The sequence below is a fragment of the Anser brachyrhynchus genome (genome assembly GCF_964034855.1).
Source record: "Anser brachyrhynchus genome assembly, chromosome: 1".
Taxonomy (NCBI): domain Eukaryota; kingdom Metazoa; phylum Chordata; class Aves; order Anseriformes; family Anatidae; genus Anser; species Anser brachyrhynchus.
This window is the reverse complement of record NC_137694.1, coordinates 3,121,778-3,134,656: the sequence shown is the minus strand read 5'-3', so window position 1 is coordinate 3,134,656 and position 12,879 is coordinate 3,121,778. Positions and strand designations below refer to the sequence as shown.

General features: G+C 47.5%; 1 protein-coding gene across 11 annotated transcripts in view; it reads right to left on the bottom strand.

Moving 5' to 3' along the window:
- The window catches only part of PLXNA4 (plexin A4), a 425,098-nt gene that overhangs the window by 88,603 nt on the left and 323,616 nt on the right, over nt 1-12,879 (bottom strand). For 5 of the 11 annotated variants that reach the window (XM_080577830.1, XM_080577838.1, XM_080577839.1 and 2 more), the window contains one exon: nt 1,719-1,919. In XM_080577830.1, the coding sequence (XP_080433956.1) occupies nt 1,719-1,919 (201 nt within the window). The other 6 variants (XM_080577845.1, XM_080577832.1, XM_080577844.1 and 3 more) reach the window with 6 other exon arrangements.

Genomic DNA, 12,879 nt, shown 5'->3' with positions numbered 1-12,879 from the left:
AAAAAGAGAAAAGAAGAAAAGAAGAGGAAGAGGTAGGATGCAGAGGATGCAGAAGAGCAAAGAGTAGAGTTTATTCCAAAATAAACCTCTCCCCATGGAAAAACCAGAAGCCCGCCTGAGCCACCACCAAACGTGGGGCAGGCGTGCTACAGACCTTGCACAACACCAAGGTCGTGGAGCGCCCTGGCACCAGCCTGAGACTCAGCCCTACCACCGGGAGCAGCTCGGGAGCAGCCTGGAGTGTCATGGCATCAAATTAAATGTTAAAATCAAGTGTCGTCACAGCGCTCAGGCATCCCATGAGCAAATACACCTGGGGATTCATTGGAGCCCAGTTTGTTGGTCGTAGGTACTACAGCTTCTTGAAGCATGCAGGTAACATGAGAATAGTCATCATTACCTCTTAAAATCAGGCTCATCTATTGAATAACACAAACCAGGAGGCTAAGAGAGACTCTCCAGGGCTGCTGAGGCAGTCAGTACCCCACTCAGCCCAACTGTGCTTAAAATTACCCTGAGATGCCTCATGCGGGTGCTTGTTTCTGCCAGATAATTTGTGACTCTGAAGGGAGGCTGCGCTCCTCCCTGCTAAGATGCTTTGGATAGACGTGTAGACACTGCTCAGGTGCATATAATATTCCTCTAGCCCCAGGCTTTCACTTTGTAAAAGAATTTGTTTTTAAGATGGTGTAATGCTTTCTTAATTTCTCAGCCCCTTCGTTTCTGTGAAATCTCAAATCCAGATGCTCACAGGCCACTAACCAGTAATGAAAATCAGGGGGAGGGAGGGGAGAAAAAAAAATAAATATGACAGTGTCATTGGGAAAGTTTTGTGTGTGTGGTTTTTTTTTTTTTTTCCCGACAGATCATGAAACGTGTGAACTGCCTGTAATCTCCAACACGCTGCTTAATGCAGCAGAATATGTTGTGATGGGTTTTAACAAGCCCTGCCCGGCATGGAGTGGCAGAGCTGCAGTGAAGTGGCTAAAGCCTGTAATTAGCTCTTTGACTAATAAATCATCTCATAACAGCAATGCAAATGACTCAAATGCATGTCCGGGAGACACAAATTGCACGGAGAAGCCTCCAGAGGAGCCGTGCGAGGAGACCACCGCCACGTATCTGCATGGCTCCTGCCCCAAAGCCTCGCAGGGGCTCCCTGGGATTGGGGTTACTGGTCCTGCAGGTGGGAAACAGGGGTGTGAGGAGGGCAGAGGGATGAAGCAGAGCCTGGGGAAGGCTTGTCTCAAGCCTTTAGCATCTCACCCTTCCTGGGACCCATCTGTCAGGTTGTTTATATGTTGTTTGTGTCCCTTCACTAATTCCCCCACATAATAAATTTAATTCTCAGTACTGATGGGAACATCAGTCCCTTTGGAAACCGTTTTGGATGCAAACAAGGATGTGGCACTGCGAGGATATGGACATTTTAACCAAAAAATAATGTCTGTGGGTCATGGCTAAGGTGCTCCAGCTTGGCCAAATGCTGGGATCTGAGGCTGGAGCACTGCTCTTTGGTAACACAAGCCAGACCTAAAGAGCAAAAGGGGCAGTTTGCAAGCTACCAACCCTGGCTGTAGCTGAAATCAGGTATACAATAAAGTAAAAAGGGCTGCAGCACAGCTCTAGATCCCATCAGGACAGTGCTGTAGGCACTCGGGTCCTCCCTGGTCCCTGTAGCTCTCCCGGGGGTGCTGAGGGCAGCGGGGTTTGCTCACCGATGTGTTCTGGCACTGCACGCTGGAGCTGTTGAACCTCAAGGCAGGCACCCGCTGCTCATTGCCCTGGATGTTCAGGATGCATTCGTAGCCTCGCTGGCCAGACTGCGGCTGGGGCAGGTTCTTGGCCTTCAGGGTGATGGGCTTGATCACCTCCACCGGCACCAGGATCTTCTCTGCCTGCAGCAGCTGGGGACAGTCCTGGGGAGAGACGAGGCAACACAACAAGTCAGCCCACGGGTTTTCCAGCCCTCTGATGCTTCTCAACCTTCTCACTTCACGCTCTGCAAAGCCTTTGTGTCTCCCTGGGCCTCTGCCTGTTACAAGGGGATTCACGGGGCATTGCTGAGGAGGCTCAGATAAATAGGTGAGTAAGGATTACTTTTACAGGCCGTCCTTTCCCACCTCCTTTTTTGCACCGCATGCAGTCCCTTGACCTTCAGGACTCAAAGAGGTCCTCTGGTGCCTCTTACTACCTGCTCCATTAATCAGGTAGAGAGAAAGCAATTGGGTCCCCTCCAGGGTCTGAGCCTGGTCATGATGCCATGACCCAAGAAGTGAATAAAGCAAAATCTGAGCATAATTCCTTGCCTCCCCAACAACCAATGCACCATTGTGCAAACGGCACAGCCCCAGCCAGTTCCAGCAAGACATATTTTAAGCCACAGAGTACGGGCTGCTAAAAAGAGAGTTTGGTTTGGCTTAGAAAGGGACAGAACGTTTATTATAGATGGCTTCAGATCTCAAGAAACAACTTTTGCATACTGTGTGGAGATCTCCAGGAAGGGCTTGCAAACATTTTTGAAAAATGCTGAGTGGATGTTGCTAATCCAGCCAGGTAGAGGTGCAGGCACCCAAATGTGCAATGCAGAAGACTCTGTTCAAAGTCAGGTGAATTTGCACAGCTTTAGTTAGAGCAGCAGAGCACTGCTTCTTCATGGTGCAATTAGACAACTGCAAGCTGTGAAATCCATGTATGCTAGGAAGTTATCAACAATTTAAGAAATTACTACTGTGTTTGCCTTGCTAATCCAAGGCAGCTTGATATAAAATACACAACCACTACACCAGGCTACAAACATAAGTATGCCATGTGCACCAACCATGCCATTGTGGTCACCGGTGAGAACCTGACTGTCCTTTTTTAAAGTCTTTCCAACTGCTAGATGTCAAGAGAAGGCCTATCCACTGTTTTTCTTCTCTGCACTGTTTGGCACAATGCTTGCCCTCTACAAAGCACTACCAGATCATGATGGCACAGCCACCTTATCCAGAGCAGAGAGTAACACCATTTCAGCCTGTGCTGACAATGTTACAGCAATTCCTTGAAGGGAATCCCTGGCCAGGTCCAACTGGCACAAATAGAGACAGGGAAATAACCTAAAGAGGTGAGAGCTTTACCTGAAGTTGTGGGTGAGGGACAAGAGAAGGAAAACAATAGACCCAGGGCTGGAGAAAAAGGAAAGTGGAATTTATGGTTTATGAGAGCCTGGGAGCTTGTTACAGCAGATGGTGCAAACATCTCACCGAAGCAAATAGCTTAGGAAGATAAAGAAATGGATTAGACGTGTAACATCTGCAGTTACACCAACCAGGGACAGAATTACAAGAGCCATCAGTCATCACACTGCAGGTGTCAGCCAGCCCATGGCCCAGGGCAGGAGGAAAATCCAGCATCCACCCAACGTGCAGCTGCAGTGAAGTCCTGAAGCCTTCCTCGGTGTCTGTCTGTCTGTGCCAGTGGAGATGCCAGATGAAAGAGCCCTCTGCGGTAACCTGATTTCTCATCTGTGCTTATAGGGTAGTGATAAAGGTGTAAGGAATTGATAAGTGCTGATGGAGTTCAATTAGACTGGCCCAGGTTAACACCAGAACCAAGACAGCCAAGCACGCAGTCACTGGAGCTGGATGGAGGTGAACTACCCTGGGTCTGGTTATCTGATGATGTTAATGTGACACAAGGTGTTCTTTAATATGTGATACCACAGCCTGAGTTTAAATAGGCTATCACATTAACCTGGCTGTACAGGGTATGGATCAGAGGTGGCATGCCCATGCAGTACTGCATTGCAGTGATGAGCTCTACCACTGCTGTGCTCTGTTTTTCCTGGGGTCTGGTGCTGTACAGCACTTCAGCGACCAGACACACCTGAGGAGGCCCAAAGAAGTCAAGTGTATGAGTGGTGGAAGTTGCGTTATGCTCCATTATGCTGAACACAGAGCCAGTGGGGAAAGAGGCTTGAGGGTGTTGGACCCCCAGGAGTCCTCGAAGAGCTGCACCTTGTTCCAACACTTCCTGCTCTTGCTGTTGTCCTGTCCCATGACGTGACATCCCCAGGGGAATACTAATGCTGAAATGCAATAGCTGAAGTGTTGCAGAAGTGTTTGTCTTAATAGGAGGGCAAGGCTTGATGGTGCAAAAAGTCTTTCCCCCTTTCTGTTCAGTGTTTTTGCCCTATCAAGGCACACTGGTGTTAGGGTTAGCTGCAGGGTTAAGTAGCTACTCAGCATGGAGAAGTGAGGGATAATCTAACCCCATGTGATTTAGCCCTATAAAACCTAGGAAGAAGGGGAAACACCGCCTCAATGGTCTAGGCTACATTAAAATGAGTGAAAGAGTCCAGCTGTGATCACTCCAGAAGATGCCATACATAAATACCTTTTGGGACTGCATAGCTTCAACACCCCCCAGATTTTTTCCCCCGCAGAGGCTTCCCTACCTCACATGTCCTGGGGCCTCAAAATCAGCTCCCTCTCTCTCTTCTGGCATAATAACAGACCTTGGCATCATCATCTTTATTATTTTCTTCCCCCAGATGAGGAAGAGATGCGTTGGCAGCGCGCATCGGCGGGACAGAGAGGTGGCAAAGCCCTATCTGTCGCCGAGCAGCCTTTTCCCAAGAGTGCGCATTTTGCTTGATGTCTGTCAAACAGCAAAGCCTCCGAAGGGGGCTGGAGGATGGGGGTTGAAGATAGCCAACGACGTTACCTGCAGGCCAATCCCGGCTCTGCAGGCTGGTCTTGCCCAGCTTTATCCTGTCCCCCCCCACCACTGGTGCTGTAACCTTTTTGATAACACTTGTTTCAAGTTCATTAACAAGCTGTGATTGTGGCAGCCCCAAAACAGGATTCGTTTGCATATAAAAAGCTTTGCAGGGCTGTGAGGAAGTTCATTATAGATAATTGAAGAGGCAAGCGCCATAAAGAGGAAATCCTCCCAATGTGGCTTTATCTGATTGACCTAATGTTCTTTCTAATTGAAACGGGGGGGGGGGGGGGGGGGGACGGGGAGGTGGGGGAAGGCAATTTCCTTGGGTGATGTGCCACAGAGAACGGAAGAACTTGGGCTAGGCTCTGGGTTCAAATTCAAGCACAGTACTCATTTTGTAGCCTGTGTCAATCCTGATCCAGCTTTCAGTGCCTGCTCAGGATTATATTTTGTGAGAATATTTGAGAGTACAAAACCTGCTCAGAGCAGATTCCGCAGCAGGACCCAAGCAGAAGGGTCCTTAAAAATTCTGGGTAGCTTCTCTTTACCCTTCCTCTGTAACGTGTATCATCTAGGCTAGAAGAGCACTTTTGGCACGATGTAGGGCAAGCCAAAACAGTGCCAACAACTGGACCAAGGAAGAGCACAATCCCATCCCTTTTGTCTCTGGGATATAATAAATCAAGCCTTACCCTTGACTGTAAGGGGAGCTGGTTCAGATTCCTTAGGAGCTAAAATCCAGTTTTATCTGTACCAGAGCAACTTATTTGAAAACAGACTCTGGTCGATCCATTTTGTGTACATATTTTCATTATATTCCTTAAATGTCTCCAAATGAGTCAGCCCCTTTAAAATAACATCCTCCACCCTTGCCAATTACTCGTATCAGCAGCAATGCACACCTCAAATCACCAAATTTTGCCAGCTTTCAAGTCAGAGAGCTTTTGTAGCGAAAACACCACATGAAATGGGCTGCGCTCATTGGGTCAATGGTAGTTTAATTTTCCTTATTTATAACTCCTCGTAGAGTGCCTGCAAATGTGTTTTGCTGCAGCCTGCAGAAATAATGAAGTCTCAGTAATACGAGAGCCCCCTTCTCTCCTCTTCTCTCATATATGTGTTATGGCTCTCATCACTGCCCTGAGTCCCCAGTGAGTGCCATCCTGAGGAGTCTGCTAAAAGGGGGGATGAAACTTCTCCGAGGCTACGTGGTCTTAGCCCCGAGCTAATTGCTTTGCTCCCTTTATGGTGCTCCATACATATAGAGTTATGACTTCGTGGGGATTTCATCATGCTGTTTTCCAGGCCAAGCTAGAGACTGACCAGAATCACAGAATCACAGAATCATCTAGGTTGGAAGAGACCTCCAAGATCACCCGGTCCAACCTCTGACCTAACACTAACAAGTCCTCCACTATACCATATCACTAAGCTCAACATCTAAATGTCTCTTAAAGACCTCCAGGGATGGTGACTCAACCACTTCCCTGGGCAGCCCGTTCCAGTGCCTAACAACCTTTTCAGTAAAGAAGTTCTTCCTAACATCCAACCTAAAACTCCCCTGTCGCAACTTTAGCCCATTCCCCCTCGTCCTGTCACCAGGCACGTGGGAGAATAGACCAACCCCTACCTCGCTACAGCCTCCTTTAAGGTACCTATAGAGAGCGATAAGGTCGCCCCTGAGCCTCCTCTTCTCCAGGCTGAACAATCCCGGCTCCCTCAGCCGCTCCTCATAAGCCTGAGTAAGCCAGAAAGCCTGAGTTATCTTCCTCTCCCAGGTACAAAGGGTGTAGGGGTCTTTCATAGTCTGGTGATATTGCACGGGGTTTCTCCTAACCTTATTCTATGCAGTTCCACACTGTCATTATTTACGGCCAGGACCACGAGCCCAAGTCTCACCAAAGCATTTTCCATTTTCCAAAGGAAAATGGGTTTGATTCACTTTGAATGGCAGGCATCCTACACAGAAATAGGTAAATCAGCTCTGAGTTTTAAACACAGTGACGCATCCACCTACTAGCAGTCTAATACTGGGGTCCCAGTTCATTTGTCCTTCCCTGTGCACCCCTTGTCACCCAGAACATTCACGCGAGGGAAGCTTTCATACTTTTCCTTCGTGCTGCTCCCTCAGGATCCCTGGCAGCACTGACAGGATCTCCACCTTATGGTGAGGAAAACTGGAGCTGATCTATTTCTGCCTGCTTTGTAGGTGTGTTTGGCGAGAAAACCAACTCCTGGCAGTCGGTTTTCATCCTTCTTTTCCCAGAAGAGTATTCTTTCCATTCAGAACCAGACACAGACACCAACACCAACTCCTTCACTGTTAATTTCAATGCATCTAGCTCCCCTTTCCTCCTGCCATCACAGAATCCCAGACTGGTTTGGGTTGGAAGGGACCTCAAAGCCCATCTCATTCCACCCCCTGCCATGGCAGAGACACCTCCCACCAGCCCCGGCTGCCCCCAGCCCCATCCAGCCTGGCCTTGGGCACTGCCAGGGATGGGGCAGCTACAACTTCTTTTTTTTTGTTTGTTTGTTTTTTGTTTTTAAAAAATTCCTTTATATATCCTTTGTTCAATGGCCATCTCTGCGCTTGTCTAAGCCATCTTGCCCAGAAGGAACATGAGCACAAAGTACATCTAAGTGGGGACTGTTTCTTCCACACTTAAGCCCTTCTGGATCTTACAAGAAATGATACTCAGATTGTTATTTACTCATATATTATGTAAATAAAATACTTTTTAATTTTTTTTTGTCCATCTGCTCTGCTAAGCTGCAGTGAACTGTGGCTTTCTCACCCTCCCACTCTGTACTGTAACCATGCCAAGAAGGTAAGATTTGAGAGACAGGAATTGGTTCTTCACAAAGATATCTAGACCACAGCCTCTGGATGTCCTGTTTTTTAGATTAGATTAAAAAAACATTTTAAGAAAGAAAACAAAAACCACCGCCAACAACAACATAACAACAGGGAAAGAGAAAGAAAAGTAAGGGAAAGAAGGAGTAAATAATGAAAGCGAGCAAACAAAAAAAGACATTTATTTATTTTTTATCATTGACTTTAGAGGAATCAGATTTCCCCTGGATAAAAAGCAGGAAAACAGTAAGATGAGAGGCAGCAGGGACTGCCTGGAACATGTTGCCTGAACTTCTCTCTCGCACCCTGAGTCGGGGCTGGGACAGCACCTGAGCAGCATCGGCCCCTTGTTTAGCATCTCCAAAGCACTGCCACGGGGAGCTTCGGGCTCCATGGGTGACAAACTGGGTCCTTTGTGAATCATCACTTTTAAACTCTTGCAAAACCTCTCAGGCCTAGGATAATTTGGAGAACAAAGCAGCCACGAGCCCCGCGTTCCCTGGCGTGGGAGGCGAAGGGGTGAGTTACAGTCCACATTGTGTTTACATTATTACACCACTAATTCTTAGCATCGTAAAATTATATTTAAAATTTACACAAACAGTGCTGGGGAACATTATTAGGTTATAAAGTGGATTCAGGTCAATGCTTTGCAGGCAGGCTTCCAAGCTTCATAAATTTCTGGATATACTTCCCCCAAATTTACATCAGCACCAGCAGCAATCAAACCGGCTACAAAAAGCTCACCCGGTCAAAGAATTTTTTAATGCACCATATATTTTATCTTCACTTCCTAAGTTTACAATGCTGTTAGCTTGATTGATGGCGTACTTACTTATTGGCACAGCAAAAGTAATAATACACGGAGAAAATGCTCAGAACTTTAAAGGCAGCTGATGAGGAGAAAGCAACAGGATTTATGGGAAGTGTAAACATCTGCAGAGACAACAAAGGAGTAATTGAGTCCTTGCATCGCTGTCACTTCTGGTGGTTACTTTCTAGTTTAGAGCCTTCCATGCACTCAAGATCAAAAAACAGCTTTCTTTTGACAGATATTGCAAGAGATTCTGGGAAAAGGTGGTTGGCCTGGGGGCCGGAGCTTGGTCTGTGGAGGAGATATGGTCCTGTTTAAGCTCTGCCCTCTCTGGTACTATGTAGCTTGATGGTGGCTCGCACAGATTAGTGTACAGGCATCATTGCTGGAGCACAGGACATGATCAGATCACCAGCAGATCATTAGCCCAGCTGCCACAACCTCTTGGGTACCTGGCTTCAGCAATGTGAAGGTCAGTGAGTGATGACTGATGCTGGTCAGCAAAGGGTGTGCACTCGAAAAAAAGAAGATAAATGAAGATGTCTAACCTCCTCATGGGGCTTACAGCTCAGTCCCTTGATGGGGAGCAAAGTGGCACTCCGAGGCCATGCAGGCAGTGCTGGGAAGTGATGCGGCTCTGCCAAGAGCTGGATCCTGACCTAGGACAAGTCTGCCTCAGAAACCAGTCCACACATCTCTGCTGATCAATGTTAATGATTTTACCCTCCTTTAATTCTTTATTAATAGAGCCCTTCTCAGCCGTTCCATTATTTCACTGTGATCAAGGTCAGGCTGCCATAATTAGCCAAGCTCTGCATTTATCCTTTTTAAATTGAGACACAACATTAGCTTTTCTTCAGCCCTTTGCCACTTTGACACATGCTCAGAAGGAAAAGTAATGATCTGGAGAGCAGGAGCCTTCTGGTCACTGGATGGAGGGAGTGGACTGGTGAAAAAAAAATGTAGATGATTGTGGTGTCATTGGGTACATCTGCTCAAAGGAGAGATGTGGAAGCAATCTCTTTTCTGGTGTTTCCTGAGTGAAAATTGTCTGGTTTTGAAATCGTAAGAAATAGGATTGTGTACATTGAAGAAGGTGATGTGTGTGAGGGAGACAAGATAACTTTGTGGGACAAAGTCTTGAATTCATTAAATAAAACCCTGGTTAGGTAAGCCATTCCTCTCAAGATATCACACATGGTAAAACTGGATCATGCAAAGCCATGGGAAGCATGGGGCAGAGAACAGCTGAGGACAATCGGCTTCTGACTAACTAATGAATTTCTTCTTTAATTAATATTCTATGACTCTGCATCCTTCTGCCTAGCCTGACTTCTGTCCTTCTTCAAGGACTTAAATCTGAGGTTCTTGAGACCTTTCATGCATAATAAAGCATTGCATATACATACACTGCACTGCAATCCCAATGAGTCTACACAGTTTCAGCATTGCAATAACCTCTTACTGATCACCTAATGGGTACCAATGACAACGACATGTAATTCTCCAACAAAGCTAAGTTTTCTATACATTTGTGCCCACAAATGGGTTTTGCAACCTTAAGGAATATTCTCCAACCAAGGCTTCTTCAGGAGGAATGGGGAGGCCACAGCTTTGAGGCCAAGCTGTAGTGTTTTCTTCGTAAGAGAGGACTGAAAGTCTCAAAGTTTGCAGGAACTTAGTACTTTTGGGAGCCCCACTCTTTGGCCCAACAAAGCTGGAAACGTCCATTGAGTTCAGAAGTCAGCAGAAGGCTGAGCAACAGATGGGTCGGACGTGCACACGCAGACCACGTTGACGCAATCCTGCGTCCTTCGGAAACGAGGACAGAAGCCCAGGGAATCATAACACCCTGGGCTGCACACTGGGAAGGTTAGGACAATGATATCATGGCTCTTATCACCCTCCTCCTCACTGAGGTATGTGACAGCATGAGATAACACCCAAGCCAAAGCAAATGGACTCGTGCGCAAAGACACGGCAGGGGAAGGAGGATCTTGGCTCAGCCTCCTGGAGATGCCCCAAGCAGGGCAGGAGACACAGTCCAGCACCGCTGCTTATCTGTGGCTTCAACATCCTGAGAATGTTTCTCCTTGGCCAGGTCCCAAAAGCTCCTAAGTCCCAAAACTGTGAACGCAATTGATGCTACAATGGAGAAAAGCAAAAACTTCCTGCTTGAGGGCCAGGCCACCACTCCACACTAAGACCGAACGGGGAATTGTCTTTCCTCTTTGGCAACAATTTTTCCTTCAAATTTCAGGGTGTTGCACAGTTCCTAGCAGTCCTAACAGATGTTCAGATAGCCAGAAAGCCCTGTAGCCACTTGAGGCATCACAATGGCATTGGACTGAGTCAGGCTATCAAAACAACATAAGCTCTTCCTGATGTTATTTCAAGGGTCCTGTGCTGGCGGGGACAGATGAATATTACCCTATTGCATCCTGAGATCACTCTGTCCTGTGGGATAAATAATCTTACATTGCAAAGATGAACAGCCCAGCTGGTATGTATAGCATTTAGCAGGGACACGGTATTGAGTATCAGATGCTTCTTACGTCTCCATTCAAAATAATCTCCCTGAAGAAGCTAAAGTCTATGACGCAAAGAAAAAATGTGTGTATTAAGGGAAGATGAATTGCTCATAACAAGGCCTTTTTCCATCAGTTATCAGTTCCTGTTGTGGTCTGATTCCTGGTCTCAGCATGGACATGATGGAGCTGCCCTGCCCCAGGACAGATTTCCTGCAGATCCGTCTCCATAATAACCAGAAAACCTGCTAAAAGTGATTGCAACTGAACAAGTTACTAGCCTTTTCCCCTGCCAGATGGAAGACTGTGGGGCAGAAAGCCTCAAGAGATGACAAAAGGTACCCCAAAATAGCAGAACAAGCCTTGTCACACACAGGTCTTCCATATTCTTCACCTCAGTTTAAGTCAGGGCAAGTGCTGGCTTACCACAAAAGCAAATTGCTTAATTTGTTTGCAATGGCTCAGAGACTTCTCGTGAACAGCCCCAGTGAGATCCCAGCTCCAGGTACTAAACACTGCACAAGCACCTGTGAGCAGAAAGTGCTTACCCAAACCACAAGAGGCTGTGAGAGACACAGAGGCACAGAAACATGAACGTGTCCAAGCCAACGAGGAGGTGGGAATAAAATTTTCATCTGCTGAAATAAAACCTGTGGCCCCATACAATGCCTGACACTGTCTCTGAGCAGCTTCCTCTTGTATTCCCATGCTCTAACAGGTCTACATGAACAAAGGGAACACTTTCTGCCTGGTCTGCAGATTCTGTGTTTGATTTCTTCTTATTATTGTCTGAATGACCACCTCTGAAGTGGAAGTATCCACAACACGATATATCTCCATTTGTGGGAAAGGGCTTAAATGATGGCCAAGGGCTGAGATTCCATAGCCTGAAATGCCAAACCACAAGGAGCCCTGAGCTACAGCTCGATCCAAACCATCAGCTACAACCCCCCCTTCTGAACCCCCCTGCCATCCCCCGGACTGGATGCCAACAGGACAGGACACATGCTTGGAAACCCTCCTAAAAACTAAGCAGCTGATAAACACCAACCCTCCCGCTGCTAAAATGGATGTGCCATGAAATGCCTGCAGCACTATGCCCCATCCTATCCGCGTGGGGTGCAGACACTATGTTAGGGTCTGCATGCTCTCTGCTGCCTGCCCGGAGCTGCTCCTGGTCCCCACACCTCCCCTGCTGGTCCCCTGCCTGCTCACAGCACTTGGGTGCAGCAGGTTTTCTGCAGTTTCCATAGAAACTACACCTCACATCCTCCCCTTAATGATAGACAGGTGCCAGGATGAGTGAGGGGATGATCAACAAGCAGGGAAGGATTCTGTCCTCTGGTACTGGCCTTGCTGACGCTGTCATTAGCATCCCTAAGAAGTAAGAGAGACATTAATTTGATGTGTTTTTTTTTTTTTTTTTTCTCCTCCCTGCACTGATGCTTCCAGCAGCCACCTCTCTGGCCGGGTTAACGGGGACTGGAAACAGGAGCAGGAGGGAAACTGAGCAGTTGCCACAGCAACGACTGAAGAAGCATCATCAGAAGGTTTGTCCACGCAAGGGAGCAAGGAGGTCACCAAGCTCATCAGGTGTCCCTGGGGATCCTCTGCCTTTCCCTGGTGAAGCCACCGGGGCATTTCTGCAGAGGTGCATTTGGGGAGGAGCTGGGCACCATGCCTTCCCTGCAAAGAGCACAAAGCAGGACATTTGGGGTCCCTGGAGAACTGCTTGCTCGTCTGGAGCAAGCTGCCTGCCCAAAGCCTTCTCTGAGCCAAGCTGAGATGCACCAGCCGGGTGGCCAAGGGTGCTGAGTTTCCAACAAAGTCCGTGATAAGGAAACGCGGGCACTGTTGGTCTCAAGCTGAGCTGCCCTTACCCCTCCCTGCCTTCTTTTTCACCCCTTGCTTCTCCCCAAAATCACCCCCAGGAAAAAGAAGCAGCGGGCCACGGATAAATCAGTGCATTTCAT